We start from the raw sequence: 18,691 nt of genomic DNA, 5'->3' as shown, positions 1-18,691 counted from the left end.
ATTTGATCTCTGGTTCCTCTGCCTTTTCTAAAACCAGCTTGAACATCTGGAAGTTCACAGTTCACGTATTGCTGAAGCCTGGCATGCCTTAGGACATCTAATTCAATCATCTCCATTCATTCCAGTATTTACTGAGCACTGACTTAGGCACTAGCAGTACAGTACAGAACAAGTCAGTTACTATAAGCTAGGTACTACTTTAATGAGTTTTAAGAGCATGGGCTCTGAAGTTGGGTTTGATTCCTGTAGCTACTACTTAAATGTGATATGATCTTAGGAATTGTTTAACTCATTGTTTCTGTTTCCAAATCCATCCTAGCAAAGCAAACAAAGAAGAAACAGAAGGCATCTGGGGAAGTTTTTTCCCTAATGTTGGAAATACTAGGCATGCTTGTGTAACAATGAAAATAATTTAATAGAGAGGTAGACCAGAAAATAGAAGGAGCAGAGTCCTTGGAAAAGTGGCAAGGCATGGTAACCAGATCACAATGGTAGGACCTTTGAGAGGAAGAGAGACACTCTCTATTGTAACCCAAGGTAAGAAAAGGTGGCTATAGATAGATGGATTTACCTCACACCAGTCAGAATGGCCCTCATTAAACAGCCTACAAGTAACAAATTTTGGGGAGGGTGTGGAGAAAAAGGAACCCTCCTACACTGTTGGTGGGAATGTAAATTGGTATAGCCACTATGGAAAACAGTATGGAGGTTCCTCAAAAAACTAAAAATAGAGTTACCATATGCTCTAGCAATCCTACTCTTGGGCATATAACCAGACAAAACTTTAGTTCTAAAAGATACATGCACCCCTGTGTTCACAGCAGCACTATCCTAACAGCTAAGACACAGTAGCAACCTAAATGTCCACTGACAGATGGATGGATAAAGAAGATGTGCATATATACAATGGAATACTACTCCGTGGATTAGTACACATATATACAATGGAATACTACCCCATGGATTAGTACACATATACACAATGGAATACTACTCAGCCATAAAAATGAATGAAATACTGCCATTTGCAGCAACACGGATGGACCTAGAGATTGTCATACTAAGTGAACTAAGTCTGAAAGAGAAAGACAAATACCATATGATATCGCTTACAAGTGGAATCTAAAATGTGACACAAATCGACTTATCTATAAAACAGACATAGAGAAAAAGGGAGGGGGATGCTGGGGATGGATAGATTGGGAGTTTGGGATTAGCAGTTGCAAAGTATTATAGAGAATGGATAAACAACAAGGTCCTACTATACAGTACAAGGAACTACATTCAACGTTCTGTTACAAGAGACTTCCCTGGTGATCCAGTGGTTAAGAATCCACCATGCAATGCAAAGCGCATGGGTTCAATCCTTCACTGGAGAACTAAGATCCCACATGCTGTGAGGCAGTTAAGCCCATGAGCCACAACTAGAGCCCGCATGCTCTGGAACCTGAGCAATGCAACTACCTAGCCCGCGTGCCACAACTAGAGAGTCTGTGCGCCACAATGAAGGATCCTACATGATGCAACAGACAAGATCCCGCACGCTGCAACTAAGACCTAATGCAGCCGGATAAATAAATAAATAAAATCCTGTGACAAACCACAATGGAAAAGAATATGAAAAAGAATGTATATATTAGCATAATTGAATCACTTCACTAGACAGCAGAAATTAACATAATATTGTAAATCAACTATACTTCTTAAAATTTTTATAAAAGCTACATGAGTTTATAGTTTTGACGTGAAGAAAGTGAAGAACAGTTTAGATTAATTTGCCTAAGAGTGAGGCTGAAGAGAAGCATGAAAGTTTGAGGAAAAAGGACAAATTACGAGATTCTTACTGAGTGGGGGAAAATGTTGCCTGAATGAAAAATTTTCAGGAGATCATTGAATGTTAAAGCCTGTCATCTTAAATTTAAGTGAGGTCAGTCAGCTTTATGTTAAGATTTTTCTCTAGTATGATCCGCTATTGGGGAAATCAGGCACTGAAAACATAGATAGGGTTCATCTAAGAATGGCATCTCTTCAGATGGGGAATGTAAATCTGAGGGTATCTGTAAAGGAATGACTTTAATGAAGAGTCATAAATATAAACCAGTGAAGAGGGAAGAAAAAGCCAGGAGAGGCCTAGTGGATAGCAAGAAAGTATGTGAAATTAATAATCTGAAAGTTTCCGAGCTGTTTGGAAGTCTTACAGTAGCAATCTGTCTTCTAATTAGCTATAGCATTCTTTTTCTTTTTCGGCTGAGTCATGCAGCATGCACAGGTTCAATATCCAACCAGGAATCGAACCTGTGCCCCTGCAGAGGAAGTTCAGAGTCTTAACCACTGGCCCTGCCAGGAAAGTCCCCCTAGCATTTTTGAAGACAGAGAAAGTGCTTTTTTGGTCCATGCTAACAGATGCTTGCCAGTAGCAGCAATCAACTCATTCTTGTCCATGCGAACAGATGCTTGCCAGTAGCAGGAATCAACTCATTCTTGCTGATATGATTAGGCAGAGTCCCAACAGCTCACCTGGCATGTTACAGCCAATGTATGACAGATCTGGGTCTTCCCAGTTCGGAATTCTCCAAACATCTCTGTGATGGATCCAGTCTCAATTCCTCCTAAAAAGAGAAACATCTCTTAGCACAATACAAATGTTAGAAACATAACCATAGAAACATCCCAGTAGCTCATCAGAAAGATGTTTACATAATTTAGAGACCCAGTCTTCAACAAGCAGTAATTTTAAAAATACCTCATTTGGAAATAATTCTAGATTCATAGACAACTGCAAAGAAATACAGAGGTTCCATGCATTCTTCATCCAGCCTCCCCCAATGTTTGTTTTATATAATTATAGTATAGTATAAATATCAGAAAATTGACACCCATACGATTCACAGAGCTTATTCCAATTTCTCCAGCTATATATGCACTCATTTGTGTGTCTGTGTAGTACTATGCAACTTATCACATTTGTAGCTTCATGTAGGTATCACCACAACCAATATACAGAACAATACCATCACAAGTCAATAAGCAGTCATTTAAAAAATAAATTATAGATAATACCTAACATTTACCAAATAATTTTTGTGTATCTGTCATTGTGCTATCAATTCATTTAATTCCAATAACTTATAAGACAGGAAGCTTTTTTTGACCTCATTATGAGGTCAAAGGTAAGACCTTATCTTCTTCAGTAAGATAAGAAAATGGAGGCATAGAATACAATACGTAATCTGCACCATGTAACATGGCCAGTAAATGCTAAGAGGGGGAACAGGAGGGAAAGCAAACGAGCAAATCTGAGTGTGATTCCTGAACTCATGCTATTTTGTGCCTGAATGTGATCAAATATTTGGGGAAGCAACAAGAACCAAATCTAACACTAAAATTTAGGACAGCAGTGCTTTCAAAAGTTCAAAAACTTAACAGCTTTCCATCAAGTCCTGAAAATTAGTGTGCACCACAATGTACTGATACTACAGTGTAGTATGTTAACCAGCCATCAGATTTTCTACCTTGTGGTAGAGTAAAAGGTTATATTATTTCTTTAGGCAGAGGGAGATGACTTTCAAGAATGCAATTATTAATTAGAGATTAAATTATTGAATTGGCAGATAATTTTAGTATTTCTAAAGTCAGCCTCACCCTTCAGTCTTACTGAATACTTTCCTTTATTTCTTAATTCTATCTAACACATAAACATGAACCAAATATCTTAGTTATGTTCTATAACCTGGATGCTTTGCTAACCGCAGTTCACGACATAGGATAAGAGATTACGATACCTTGAAGCAGTTTGTCAAGTTCTTTGGAGCCAGTAGTAATCTGTATGATCTCAGATCGCCTTTGGTGGAACTCAGTTGCAGTGGTGAAACCCATTGGAACTAATTTAGCTGCCTCAGTCTGGGGTAAAATAAGAAACGTCAAACTGATGAAATACACTTAGTAAAGTAATAATCAGGCATGTAGTGGGAAGAGGTAACATCTAACAAAATTTCCAGAACGATTTCTCTTTAAAAAGTTATCAAAACACTCGTAAGTTCTAGTTCTAGGATTATTTTCTCTCTGGCAAATAAAGGATAAACTAATTTAGAGACTCCAAGAAGACTGGCAACAGTTTAATTGTCATTCAAATAATACACTCATGTAGTTAAAAACAACAAATTGATACACCAACACATACAAAGTTTGCCTGACAATACAGTACAAAGTCCAGTGTATTTAAACCTTTGTTTCCTGTTCCATCAACCACAGAATGTATCTCTTAACTTTCTACTTTGTTAAATGAGGACATTTGTCCTTTGATCTTTGCTCCCTCATCTACTTTTCCATCTCTGTCAACTGTACATTTTCTTTTACCCTGTCAGGTTGAAAACATTTAATCCTACTTTGTAGTCACTGATAAGCCATTAATGATCAGTCTATAGGTTGATTCCAAAATTTAAAAATAAAAGCTTTCAGATACATGGCGATTAAACATAATATTCCTAAATAAGCAATGAACCAAAGAAGAAATCACAGGGGAATTTCGAAGTCACTGAAATCAATGAAATTAAGACAAAACACACCAAAACTTATGGGATGTAGCAAAAGCAGTATTTAAAGGGAGATTTATAGCTGTAAACACCTATATTAGAAAGATCTTAAATTAATAGCCTAATCTTCCCACCTTAAGTTACTGAAAAAAAGAGCAAACTAAACATAAAGCAAGCAGAAGGAAGAAGATAAAATCTGAGTGGAAACTGGTGAAATAGAGAATAGAAATACAATAGAGAAAAATCATTAAAACCAGAAGTTGCTTCTTTGAAAAAAAAATCAACAGAACTGATTTATTATTTATTTTTTTTAGAACTGATTTATAAAGAGTCAAATCACTAAAATCAGAAATGACAGACAGGACATTTCTACAACCCTTACAAAAATAAATCTATGCCAACAGATTAAATAATTTACAAGAAACAAAGAAACCCCTAGAAACACACAAACTATCAAAACTCACTGAAGTAGAACAAGAATCCAAGTCCAGGCCCCAACTAATTAGCCAAACTTGAATCTAAATTCAGTAAAATAAACTGAATCTAATGAAAGAAAGAAAGAAAAGAGGGAGGGAGGAAGTAATGAAGGAAATTAAAAGAAAGAGAAACAGGAAGAGAAAGAGAAAGAAAGTGGGAGAGGAAAAGAGAGAAAAAGAGAGAGGGAGGGAGGAGAAAATCTGGATAAATCTACAGCAAGTAGAGATTAAACTTGTAATTTAAAAACTTTCCACAAAGGGAAAAATCTAATGAAGAGGTAAATAGTGGTCTTGCTTTATTCTCTGAACTTCTCTATACGTTTAATACTTCACTTAAAAGTTGATTATAACGTTTGTATTATAGTTATTGCAGAACCAAAGGGTGTGCTAGAAATACATTTCTTTCACTAAGGTTCCAATGTTAACAACTGATGTCTCTCAAAGTTATCTGTCAAGTTCAAATAAATTTTTTTAAATGCCACTAGTTTCAAAATCATGCTCCACTTTACGCTGCTTTTATATCTGAGCCATATCTTTCTCTAGTATTCTCTGACTTAATCACTTCTCAAAATCTTCAGTCTCTCAGTCTTACTATGTATTCTACTGACTCCTTTCCTTCTTTCTCCAAACCGGGCTCTCTGCTCTCTCTTTCACTGGCTACCTGACATAGAGCCACTCCAACCTAGGTCCTGTGTTTTCTGATTTTAGTAAAGCATATCCTCAAGTATTGATAACTTCCTAAGAAAGAATAGGTAAGAGCAAAATGTTCTGAATTCTTGTATTTCTGAAAATGTGTATTCTGCCCTAACACTGGGTGAGTAATATTGTTACCAATAGAATTATAGGTTTAAAATCATTTACCCTAAGAATTTTGAAGGGATTGCTCTACTAGCTTCCACCACCCAGATTTCTAATAAGAGACGTGCTATCTTTCTGATTTTTGTTCCTTTAGAGGTCACTTACTTTTTTTCCTCTGAAATCTTTCAGTCTTCTCTTTACAACTGGTATACTGAAAATTTCACACTCAGGAGTCCAGGTGTGGGCCTTTGACATTTTGTGGGGCCTTAGGCTTCTGTTTCAGAGAAGGCAATGGCACCCCACTCCAGTACTCTTGCCTGGAAAATCCACGGACGGAGGAGCCTGGAAGGCTGCAGTCCATGGGGTAGCTAGGAGTTGGACAAGACTGAGCGACTTCACTTTCACTTTTCACTTTCATGCACTGGAGAAGGAAATGGCAGCCCACTCCAGTGTTCTTGCCTGGAGAGTCCTAGGGACGGGGGAGCCTGGTGGGCTGCCGTCTATGGGGTCGCACAGAGTCGGACACGACTGAAGCAACTTAGCATAGCATAGCATAGCATAGACTTCTGTTTGCCTTTAGCTCTGAGAAATCTTAATTTTTTTTTTGAGAATTTCTTTACTTCATTTTTCCCATAACTTCACCAATCTTTAGGATAAATGAAGATCAATGAAAATTAGAAAGTAAGAATACTAAAGAAAGGGGAGAAGAAACTATAAGCCAATACGGAACTCTAGTTTAATAAATGCTAAAATATTTAGGGGGAAATGTACTGCAACTTTCTTTAAAAAGCACAAAAAGAGCCAAGATGTACTGATGGCTAGAGAGATAAACAGATAGATGATAAAGCAAGTATATTAAAATGTTAATAGTAGTGTCCAGGTGGTGGGTAAATGAGTGTTCACTTCAAAATTCTTTCAACTTTACAGTAAGTTCAAAAATTTTACTCAAAAATGTGGAAGGAAAATATCAAACTCACAGAAGATGTTATCCCTTCATGTCATTTAGCCCCTACATTTTCTAGTTTATGAGCTCTTCAGTTCATTTCAGTTGCTCAGTCATGTCTGACTCTTTGCGACCCCATGAATCGCAGCACAACAGGCCTCCCTGTCCATCACCAACTCCCGGAGTCCACCCAAACTCATGGCCATTGAGTCGGTGATGCCATCCAACCATTTCATCCTCTGTCGTCCCCTTTTCCTCCCGCCCTCAATCTTTCCCAGCATCAGGGTCTTTTCAAATGAGTCAGCTCTTCGCATCAGGTGGCCAAATATTGGAGTTTCAGCTTCAACATCAGTCCTTCCAATGAACACCAGGACTGATCTCCTTTAGGATGGACTGGTTGGACCTCCTTGCAGTCCAAGGGACTCTCAAGAGTCCTCTCAAAAACCACAGTTCAAAAGCATCAATTCCTCTGTGCTCAGCTTTCTTTATAGTCCAACTCTCACATCCACACATGACCACTGGAAAAACCACAGCCTTCATGAGACGGACCTTTGTTGACAAAGTAATGTCTCTGCTTTTTAATATGCTGTCTAGGTTGGTCATAACTTTCCTTCCAAGGAGTAAGTGTCTTTTTATTTTATGGCTGCAATCACCATCTGCAGTGATTCTGGAGCCCCGAAAAATAAAGTCAGCCACTGTTTCCACTGTTTTCCCATCTATTTGCCATGAAGTGATGGGACTGGATGCCATGATCTTAGTTTTCTGAATGTTGAACTTTAAAGGAACATATTATAACCAATATGAAATTGGAAGTAATTTCATTCATTCAGGGCACAAATATCATAAGTAATTTGGCATGGTTTTGCCAAACTGCCAACTGCATAGTCTGGCAGAACTTGACTTCTTTTGTTTATATAATAAGCTTGCTTTCATCTGTCTTATATCTGTAGGAATTTTCAATGTCTGACAAAGTTTTTTTTTTAATGTCTGACAAGGCATAAGCAAAGGTCAGGATTCACTGAGTCACAAAAACTGATACCCAGAGAGAAACAACAAACAGACTTTAGGGACACCTACTGGCTTAATAGTATCACAATCTTTCAAAGAGGTATTAGGTATTCAGAATTCTTATTCAATTAAGTCACCACTTTAACAAATTTATTTATTTGAGCAATCCAATAAATGACAACTGCATACTTCCATAGATGGCAACATGTTTAAGAATTTAAATTAAGGATTACTTATGATATTTGCGCCCTGAATGAATTAATACTATAAAATAACAGACTTGCTAGCACTTAAAAATTCAAAGCTCTTAGTATAATACCTGATAAAACAGAATTTACTAGGTTGTATATATAATATGAGACATTAAAATAAATCTCAGGTATTGTCCATCAGATTAGGTTATGTGGTAGAACTACATGCACTGAAGCTGCAGGAAGTTTTTTTTGAAGATTCTTTAGCTTTTGAAGATGATTTTTCTCAGAGAAAATTTCTGTGAAACTATAACAGCTATCAACATAAAAGTATAAAATATAATTTTATAAATTAAACACCTGCTTTACATTATAGAAAACTTCAACAGCAAAGGTAATCAAACTCTTTAACTACACAATGGTGATCTGTGGTCAGCAATCTTTGATGTTACTATAATTGTTTTGGGGTGCCACAAACTACACCTATAGAAGACAATGAACTTAACTGATAAATCTGTGTGTTCTGACTGCTCTACCCACTGACCATATCCCCACCTCTCTCTCCCCTGAAGTCTCCCGTTCCTTAAGACACAACCATACTGAAATCAGGCCAATAAATAACCCTACAATGGGCTTCCCTGGTGGCGCAGATGGTAGAGAATCCACCTGCAATGCGGGAGACCTGGGTTCAATCCCTGGGTTGGGAAGATCCCCTGGAGGACAGCATGGCAATCCACTCCTATATTCTTGCCTGGAGAATCCCCATGAACAGAGGAGCCTGGCAGGCTACAGTCTAATGGGTCACAAAGAGCTGAACATGACTGAGCAACTAAGCACAGCACAGCACAACGGCCTTCAGGTCTTCAAGTGAAGGGAGTGAACCTGTACCCCCGTCACTTTAAAGAAAAAGACTAGAAATGATTTGGTTTAGTGAGGAAGGCATGTCAAAAGTTGAAATAGGCTGAAAGCTAGGCCTCTTGTGCCAAACCGTTAACCAAGTTGTGAATGCAGAGGAACTTCTTGAAGGAAATTAAAAGCACTACCCCAATGAATACATGAACAGTAACAAATAGCCTTATTGCTAATAATGAAGAAAAATTTTAGTGGCTTGGGTAGAAGATCAAAGCAGCCATAACATTCCCTTTAGCCAAAGCCTAGTTCAAAGCAAAGTCCTACTCTCTTAATTCAGGGAAGGCTAAGGGAGATGAGAAAGCTGCAGAAGAAAAGTCTGAAGCTAGGAAAAAAGCCATCTCCATAACATGTAAGAGCAAGGTGAAGCAGCTAGGGCTAATGTAGAAGCTGCATCAAATTATCCAGAAGATCTAGCTAAGATAAAGAATGAAGGTGGCTACACTAAACAGATTTTCAGTGTAGACAAAATAACGTTATATTGGAAGAAGATGCCATCGAGGACTTTCTTAGCTACAGAAAAGAAGTCAATGCCTGGCTTCAACAGTTTTCAAAGAATCAGCCGACTCTCTTTTTAGCAGCTAATGCCACTGGTGACTTTAAGTTGAAGCCAATGTTCATTTACCATACTAAAAGTCCTAGAGCCCTTAAGAATTATGCTAAATCTATTCTGCTTGTGCTCTATAAATGCAACAAGTCTGGATGATGGCACACCTGTTTAAAACAGTTTACTGAATATTTTAAACCCACTGTTGAGACCAATTGCTTAGGAAAGATCCTTTCAAACTATTATTGCTCACCAACAACATACTTGGTTACTCAAGAGCTTTGGAAATGCACAATGAGATTTAATGTTGTTTTCAGGCCAGCTAACACAACATCCATTCTGCACCCTGTGAATTAGAAGTAATTCTGCCTTTCAAATCTTATTATTTAAGAAATGCATCTTGTAAGACCACAGTTGTCATAGACAGTGATTCCTCTGATGAATATGAGAAAAATCAGTTGAAAATCTTCTGGAAAGGACTTACCATCCTAGATGCCATTAAGTACATTTGTTAAAAAAGAAAGTATTAAAAAAAAAAAAAAAAATTCGTGGTTCATGGGAAAAGGTCAAACTGTCATTTAACAGGAGCCTGAAAGAGGTTGGTTTTCACTCTCATGGATGACTCTGACAGGTTCAAGACTTTAGCAGAGGAAGTAAATACAGATATGGTGGAAACGGCAAAAGAACTAGAAGTGGAGCCTAAAGTTGTGGCTGAAATACTGCAGTATCATGATAAAACTTTCATGGATAAGGAGCTGCTTCTTATGGATAAGCAAAGGGTGGTTTCTTGAAATAGAATCTACTAGCGAAGATGCTGTGAAGATTGGTGAGATGACAACAAAAGATTTAGAATATGATATAAACTTGGTTGATAAAGCGGTGGCAGTGTTTGAGAGGGCTGATGCCAATCTAGAAAAATTTCTGCTGGGGATAAAATGCTGTAAAATAGGACTTCTCGGGTGGTCCAGTGGTTAAGAATCCATCTGCCAATGCAGGGGACACAGATTCAATCCCTGGTCTGGGACCATTCACATGCGATGAGGCAACTAAGCCCACGCTTAGGGCCTGTGTTCCGCAACAAGAGAAGCCAATGAAAAGTCCATGCACTGCAACCATAATAGCCCTCATGCAGCAACAAATGCCCAGGGCAGCCAAAACATTAAACAAATAAAAATTTTACAATCCTATCAAATAGCATTGCATACTACAGAGAAATCATTCATGAAAGAAAGGAAGATTCAATCTATGTGGCAAACTTCACTGTTGTCTTATTTTAAGAAACTGCTGCAGCCACCCCAACCTTCAGAACCACCACCCTGATCAGTCAGCAGTCATAAACGTCAAGGCAAGACTCACCAAAAAAAGAATATAAATTGCTGAAGGCTCAGATGATGGGTAGCATTTTTTAATAGTAAAGTACTTTTAAATTAAGGTATACACACTGTTTTTGTAGATCTAATACTATTGTATAGTTAACAGACTACAAAATAGTGTAAACATAATTTTCATAGGCAACAGGAAACCAAAAAATTCATGTGACTTGCTTCACTGCAATATTTGCTTTGTTGTGGCGGTCTGGAACCTAACCTGCAATTATCTCCAAGGTATAGCCTATAAATACGAAAGGATAAAATACATAAAATGTAATCACAGGGTACTATGAGTGCCAAAGGAATATATGAAGCAAGAAAAATGAATAGTAGCTGCAAGACACTGGAGGGAAATAAGAAAGGATCACAGTGTATCAGGATGAAATTAACTGGATTCTAGTCTTAGTTCTGCGATCAACTGCGTAACGTTGGATAAATAACTGAACCACTGTGCTCAAGTTTCCTTATCTGTAAGGCAGAGATAACACTGGTCCTACCTCTCTCTCCCAGTGTAGGTACGAAGGGCAAGTGAGAATACTGTGTATACAAAAGGGATGGGATTTCAAAGTTAAAGTGCTATAAGGGAACTCTACTCAATATTCTATAATAACCTATATTGGAAAAGAATCTAAAAAGAATGGATATTGTATATGTACTGACATATGAATCACTTAGCTATACACCTGAAACACAACATGGCAAATCAACTATAGTCTAATGTAAAATTTCAATTAAAAAAGTTAAAGTGCAATATAATATAAAGGATTATTATTACCTTATTTTGGTTAAGCCTGTAAAATCACTTTTACATCATTTACTAAAGTTAAAAAAACCTAAGTATTAATGATGTATAATTACACTTTCTTATGATTAAAGAATCTTGCTTATGACTAGTTAATTCATAGACTGTACACACTGGCAGCCTAATTAACATGACTCTAATATTCAAGGAATAAAAACAACTTTTCCATTTAAAGTAATACATGTTTAGGGGACTTTCCTAGTGGTCCAGTAGCTAAGAGTCCACCCTCCCAATGCAAGGGGCCTGGTTTTGATCCCTCTTCAGGGAACTAGATCACACGTGCTGCAATTAAGACCCAGTGCAGCCAAATAAATAAATAAATATTTTAAAAATAAAGTAATACAAGTCTATTATAGAAACTGCAGAAACTTCAGAAAATTGAGGCAAAAAAAAAAAACTGTTCACATTCTCACCATCCAGAAACAACAGTGTTAGTATTTGACTGTAGTTATCCCCAGTGTATATGCTGGGGATAATCTATATGTGTATATAAATACACACATTTAAAAAGATAAAGACATAAGCACACAAACACATTTTTTAACCTGCTTTCTTATATCAGGAACATTTTCATATGTCAATAAATGTTCTTCAAAACTATTTTCAGTGGCTATATACTAATGAATATATTTCTAAGGCATGACATTGTAACATCCAGAAATGATAAGGCCCACATCACTCACGGCTGGGAGGAGTGCAAACTGGTAGTCAATTTGGCAGTATTTATGTCATACCCCCATGATATTGCAGTTCCCTAGGAAAAATCCCAGTTTATTCAAGGAGACATACAAAGATAATTAGCTGGTAATACAGTCACTTCTGGAAAAGGGAAGAGGGTGGCACACGGGGGATGGAAGACGGAAGACTGCGGCCTTTCACCGTATGCTCTTCTATACCACTCCCACTGCTGCCTCTCTTGGTCACACAAGCGGTACTTACCAGAATTTTATCAGCTTTGGCTTCACTAATCCCCTTAATATTTATTAGCTCCTTCTTCGGTGCATAGGCAACAGCCTCTACAGTATGAAATCCAGCTTCTTCCAATTTCTTCACATCATTGGCATTTATACCACATTGCTGCAAGTGAAGAAAACTATGGATAAATCTAAGCTTTGGTTCCCTCATCTGTTGAATGTGGATATTGGCCCTACTTATTTCACAGGGCTGTTTTTAACTGTGATATTATACACAAAAGCTTTAAAAAGTATGCCCTACATATGATGTATTTCATAACAAATTACCAATCTATTCATCATCAAAGGTATTCTCTTGGTGGCTCAGATGGTAAAGAGTCTGCCTGTAACGCAGGAGATTTGGGTTTGATCCCTGGGTTGGGAAGATCCCCCAGAGAAGGGAAAGGCTACCCACTCCAGTATTCTCGCCTGGAGAATCCCAAGGACGGAGGAGCCTGGAAGGCTACATACAGTCCACGGGGTCGCAAAGAGTCAGACATGATTGAGCGACTTCACTTTCACTTTTTTTTAGTTTTCATTCATTATCAAAACCAGTAGTTTTAAGCTAGCACTATGTAATTAAAAGACTCGTCATGAATTGGGATTAAACCTGTAACTAAACCTTTTGACTGGAACTCTAAATGAACTTTGAGACCTGGGCCCTAAAAGGCCACTTTAAACTGGTGCTTCCCAAAGTTTTCTACATCAAGCACCCATCAAGAATAATAAGTTTTACACTAAGCTGGGTAAACAGATAAGACTGTCCCAGAGCTAAGGGGAGCATATCTTAGCATACATTCTTTGTTGCCCAATAACTGGAAAGCTCGGCTTTAACAACTGATATTAAGAATGAGGAAAACTATTTTTGGTCAGGGATTTACATGCCACTTCTCAAAAACAAACCACCCAAAGGCACTTCCTTCTCCTGATAAACAAAGTCAGCTTTGGTTTTATTAGCCACCAAAACCATGACTTTGGGGAAAGCATGCATTATTAGCGGGATATGTATGTAGAAACCAGGTCTGTTGGTTTAAGCCATAAGATTTAAGCCATAAGCAATACACATGTGTGGTTATAAGGATGCTCACTGAAACCAAAAGTTGACTCTGAATTCTCCAATGTGTTTAACAAACCCGTTTAAGTATCCTCTGAAGAGCTGAAGCTTAGGTGGGAGATGGGAGGAATATGCATAAAGAGACAAGAATGAAGACTTTCTCAGTATACTCTGCTGATTCTTTCAGCCCAAGTCAATGGCACTCACTCTGGGACCACTGTACAATGTGGAGAAATAGTGCAAGGCCCCAGGTTTCATGCTTGATGTCCTTGTGCAGAGTCTTGAACTCTCACATCTTAACCCCAAGCCAGTGTGTCTATGACAGCTGTCTTCTTAGTAAGTTCATCACAGTTCCAAGTTGGTGGAGAGATGTTGTTCCTCTCCACTTCCTGCATAGCTGGCCCAGGACACTACAATTCCCTGGATGGTAATTTCATACTTAGTACAAACAGCACAGATTCTCATGGGATCCTAGGGCTTCTTAGTTTCTGACATCCAGTTCTAAGAAAAAAAAAATTATGAAAGAGGGGAAGAATTCTTGACAAAAAAGGGACCTGGCAGATATGTTTAGCAATTGTCTTAAGTCTTTCCACAGGATCCTTGACAACACTTCTGAAAACTCTAATTTGGACTTTAGTTTGTGTAAAGGCTGTGATTCCTCCCAGTAGGTAGAACAATCTTATCCAGCATTATAATTTTAAAATTAACAACCAAGCACATACCTCTAGTCGGGAAATAGGTTGTGGACCAAAGCTTTCTTCTTCCACAGAAGTATCTGCATTTGCTTCAAGCTGCATTTGCATAGCCATTACTTAGTGTTCAATACTGAAAAACACAGATGGCCATCAGGAAGAACACTAGAGAAAGTACAGACGCGCAAACATAGTTTTACAGTAAATCTCTTAAAGAATTACTTACTAGGCTTTTCCTCTGGATATATATATATATAAATAGTATGTATAATATATTTAAGAAAACTTATGGACTTTTGCCTAGCTAAAAAATGTATGGCATTTTGATTCTACTTGTTTGACTTATGCTAGAACAGAACAGAATGCTAGATTTTTAATTAAAAAAAAATAGATACACAATAAGCAACAAAAGTTTACTGTATAGCACAGGGAACTACAGTCAATATCTTGTAATAAACTACAATGGGAAATAAAGTGAAAAATAATATATGTGTATATGTCTAACTGAATCACCTTTCTGTGCACCTGAAACATTGTAAGTCAACTATAGTTCAATAAAATATATATATTAAGAAAAAAAAAACGACTATTAGGCTTTTGGTTTAATCACTGACCTACCCATGGCAAGAAAAAAGAAGAAATCCCTCACCAGCTTTCCCTTCCACCTAGACAGCTTAACTATAAGAACTATGTCCCCCAGTTCTCCTGCTTCATATTTCTTATAGATAAGGGCCAAGTCTTATTTGTGTATAATTTATGATACATCATAAATGTTAGGTGTTTGTTAAATATTCAGCAACTGAATGCAGATTTTCCAGGACTCTACTTAAAAAAAAAAACCCCAAACTGATATAGGATTAAAGTGTTTCAGTTCCACTGTTCCCTTCCAAGAAAGCAGGGTTTCGGGGTGATGGAAAAGGAGTGAAATGAAGGTACAGAATCACTGCCATAAATCTCCACTCCTGATACAGAAACAGTGGACTGAGATGAGAATTCTCCCCACCTTAGGCAATGATCATAGTTTGTAGTCCCACATTTTGCTTCTATTGTAACAAAAGTGTATGAAATTTAAAGATCAACATTTTAACCAATTGCAGACTTCACTGAATGCACAAATGAATAAGTAACGTGAAGTACCCTGCTCAGTTTGAAATCTTCCATATAAGGCCAATACCAAAAGTCAGATTATTTTAATAGTTAAGATTGCACTGATTGAAAGAATGGAGAACAAAAAATTTTAATTATCTTCATGAGGTATTAGTAAAAGCAAACAAGTCATGATGTCTACAAGGATAAATATACTTAAGTCACACCAAAATAATCTGGACAATGTAACAATCAAGATAAATTTAATTCAAAAAATAACAGGTAAGGAATCTCCAGTCTTAGAGGCTTGACAGAAGGTAACCATTTGTTCTTGACTGGTTCTGGTGTAGTTCTCTTAGATGGCATGCTTAGCATAATGTGAGTTTATAATTCCAAATATCAGAATCATCTGAAGGCAACTTAAAGTGTCTTCCTTCATAATTTATGAAAAAGATGGCTTGAACTGTATACATAAAGCAATAACCAAAAAGCAATAGGCTTAAAAACTAGACTATATTTAAATTTGGAAATTCTATCCATCAAAATGCTATGGCTGGGACTTCTCTGGTCATCAAGTGGCTAAGACTCCAAGCTCCCAATGCAGGGGGCTGGTGCTCAATCCACGGTCAGGGAGCTAATACCCAGTGCAGCCAAAAAAAAAAAAAGGCTATGGCTTCCCAGCTGACGCAGTGATAAAGAATCTCCCTGCCAATGCAGGAGATGCAAGAGAAATGGGTTCAATTCCTGGGTTGGGAAGATCCCATGGAGTAGGAAATGCACCTGGAAAATTCCATGGACAGAGGAGATGGGAGGGTTACAGTCCACGGTGTTGCAAAATGTCAGAGGACTGGGACTTCTCTGGTGGTCCAGTGGCTAAGACTCTGCACACGCCCATTGCAGAGGGCCCAAGTTCGATCCCTGGTTGGGGAACTAGATATTCACATGCCACAACTGAGACCAAGTGCAGCCAAATAAACTAGTAAAAAAAAAAAAAAGTCAGATGACTGAGCGACTGAGCATATCTAATCAAGACACCACGGCAAGAAGGAAAGTTAAACAATAGTGAGGGGGGAAAATATTTACCACAAATATAACTCAGGGCTGATAATGAAAATATATAAAGAATTCTTGCAAGTCAGCAAGAAAGACAACCCAATAAAAAACAGGCAAAAGAGATCTGAACAAGCACTTCATAGGAGAAGATACTCAAATGGTTAATAAACGTATCCACAAATGCTCAATTTCATTAATAATCAGGAAAATTAAAATTAAAACCACAATAGCTAAAATTTTAAAAAATTAACATTAACTATTAGCAAACGTGTGGAACAACTGAACACTCATTCATCTCTGGTTCGAGTGTACTGGTACTGTATTAAATATGGAAGGTGAAGACAGACAAATGCTTTGACCCAGGAATTTTGCCACTCTATTTTTTTTTGCCACTCTATTATTAACCCACTGAAAAACATATACGTGTGCACTAAACTGTATGCAGGAATTTTCTCAGCCATCTTTGTCCTGAAAGCTAAAAACTAGAAATAATCCTGATATCCATCATTGGTATTATGAATAGGAGGAATACAACATAGCAACGAGAAAGTATTGCTAAATGCAAAGACACTTACGAACCTACAGACAGAACGTTGAGCAAAGCCAGACACAAAAATAGTCTTTCTTTACATAAAATTCAGAAACAGGCAAAATTAATCAATGGTATTAGTAGTCAATACAGTGGTTACCTCTGGCGAGAGGGTGAGTATTAGAGAAGGGGGCACAAGGGAGGGTTCTGGGTGATGACAGCATTCTTTCTTGATCTGAGTGGTATGTTCATTTTGTAATGACTCATGGAGCTGTACACACTTTTGATCTGTGCATTTTTCTATTTGTATACTACACTTGGCTTACAAGATTAAGAAAAAACAGCATACGTTACTACAGATCATTACCTAGACATAACGTAAACGGTCTTCCGCACTAGGAAAAGCAAATTATCTTACGGCAACCGGAGGTGGGTACTCTGGTAAGCAAAATTTTGTGTAATGAAAGGGCACTGACCAGAAACCTGGAGCTGTGGTTCTGGCTTAAGAGCTGTGACTCTGTCACTACACAGCTCTGGATCCTGGATTCCTCGCGGACGCCCATTAAGTAGGTGTTGGAAATGCAGGCCTCCCAAGGTTCCTCCCAGGAACTCTAACTAAACGCTAGAGTGCGCTTCTATTTTCCCCTCAGCGAACTGCGACGGTCGAAGTAGCCCGGACACGTCCCGGCTCCGCCCCGCCATTTCCGAGTTTCTCACTTGGGAGAAACGGAGGGGCCCCTAAGCCTGCTGCGGAGCTGGGGCCCAAATCTGGGTTTAAGCCTGGGTCCGGCTTATACCGGGACTAACCTGGCGGTGGAAGGGGCTTGGTCTGCGTCTCACACTCACCTGGACCTGCGGCGCTTTGGTATTCGCTAGGGCAGGCTGCACACTCCGACTACCGTCTGCTGGACCCACCCGCGCCCGATCCTGGACGGACTGTAGATCCCCTCGCTTGTGCCCCGCTTCTCTACTCCCTTGCTTCGACCTTCTGCACAAAACCCAGGCGAGTTTCAGCTTCCAACTGCGCTCCTGCGGCGCGTCTCGCCTCCTCTTAGGCCTCGGTCTCAAGCCGCAGCGCGCGCTCTGCCTACAGCTTTCGGAAATCCCGCCAAATCCTATTGGGCAAGGTCACGCCCGCGTCAACGTAACGTCTCCCCACCCTTCTCTGGCCCGCCTTCCAGCCGCTTCGACCACTCGTGAGACCGAGAGTTGGGCTCGAGGAACTTGAGCTTGCAGGATGTTATGGATTCCCGTCTTCTTTTTCTCCGTTAGGACTAATCCAGAACTTGAGAGTTGCGTTTTTCTCACCCTTTACCTGATCGAGGACTACAACTCCCAAGAGGTTGTGGGCCGCCAGAGACCACATATCCCAGTATGCACCGCGGGCGGGCGACTCAGCTGTAGCTTCTCAGCCCCTCTCCGAAATACCCAGACTCTTGGGAACTGGTGGCTTAGACAGTAAAGAATCCGCCTACAATGCAGGAGACCTGGGTTCGATCCCTGGGTCGGGAAGATCCCCTGGAGGAGAGCATGGCAACCCACTCCCGTAATCTTGCCTGGAGAATCCCCATGGACAAAGGAGTGGTGGGTTACAGCCCATGGAGTGACAGAGTCGGACATGACTGAACGACTAAGCACAGCACTGGGATCTCTTAATATGCTTCTTAAGTGTCTAACCTGGGGCATTTGGCCCTTCAGGTTGCTCTGAGCCTCTAATTTAGACCAAGTACGGAGTTCAGGTGCTTTCT

The 18,691-nt window shown here is 38.9% G+C and overlaps 1 protein-coding gene across 1 annotated transcript in view; it reads right to left on the bottom strand.

The window, feature by feature from the left end:
• RAD51 (RAD51 recombinase) overlaps positions 1–18,405 on the bottom strand; it is a 35,863-nt gene extending 17,458 nt beyond the window's left edge. Inside the window, exons 1-5 of the mRNA XM_010847952.1 lie at positions 17,790–18,405; positions 14,306–14,408; positions 12,516–12,653; positions 3,783–3,900; positions 2,518–2,609 (exon numbers count right to left, since the gene is read on the bottom strand). Of these exons, the coding sequence (XP_010846254.1) occupies positions 2,518–2,609; positions 3,783–3,900; positions 12,516–12,653; positions 14,306–14,392 (435 nt within the window). The 5' untranslated portion in view covers positions 14,393–14,408; positions 17,790–18,405. The remainder of the gene's footprint in view (positions 1–2,517; positions 2,610–3,782; positions 3,901–12,515; positions 12,654–14,305; positions 14,409–17,789) is intronic.
• Between the last annotated feature and the right edge of the window lie 286 nt (positions 18,406–18,691).

The sequence above is a fragment of the Bison bison genome, unplaced genomic scaffold (genome assembly GCF_000754665.1).
Source record: "Bison bison bison isolate TAMUID 2011002044 unplaced genomic scaffold, Bison_UMD1.0 scf7180017864259, whole genome shotgun sequence".
In the NCBI taxonomy this organism is placed as follows: Eukaryota; Metazoa; Chordata; class Mammalia; order Artiodactyla; family Bovidae; genus Bison; species Bison bison.
Note: the sequence above shows the minus strand (reverse complement) of the source record. Positions and strands in the feature narration are given on the sequence as shown.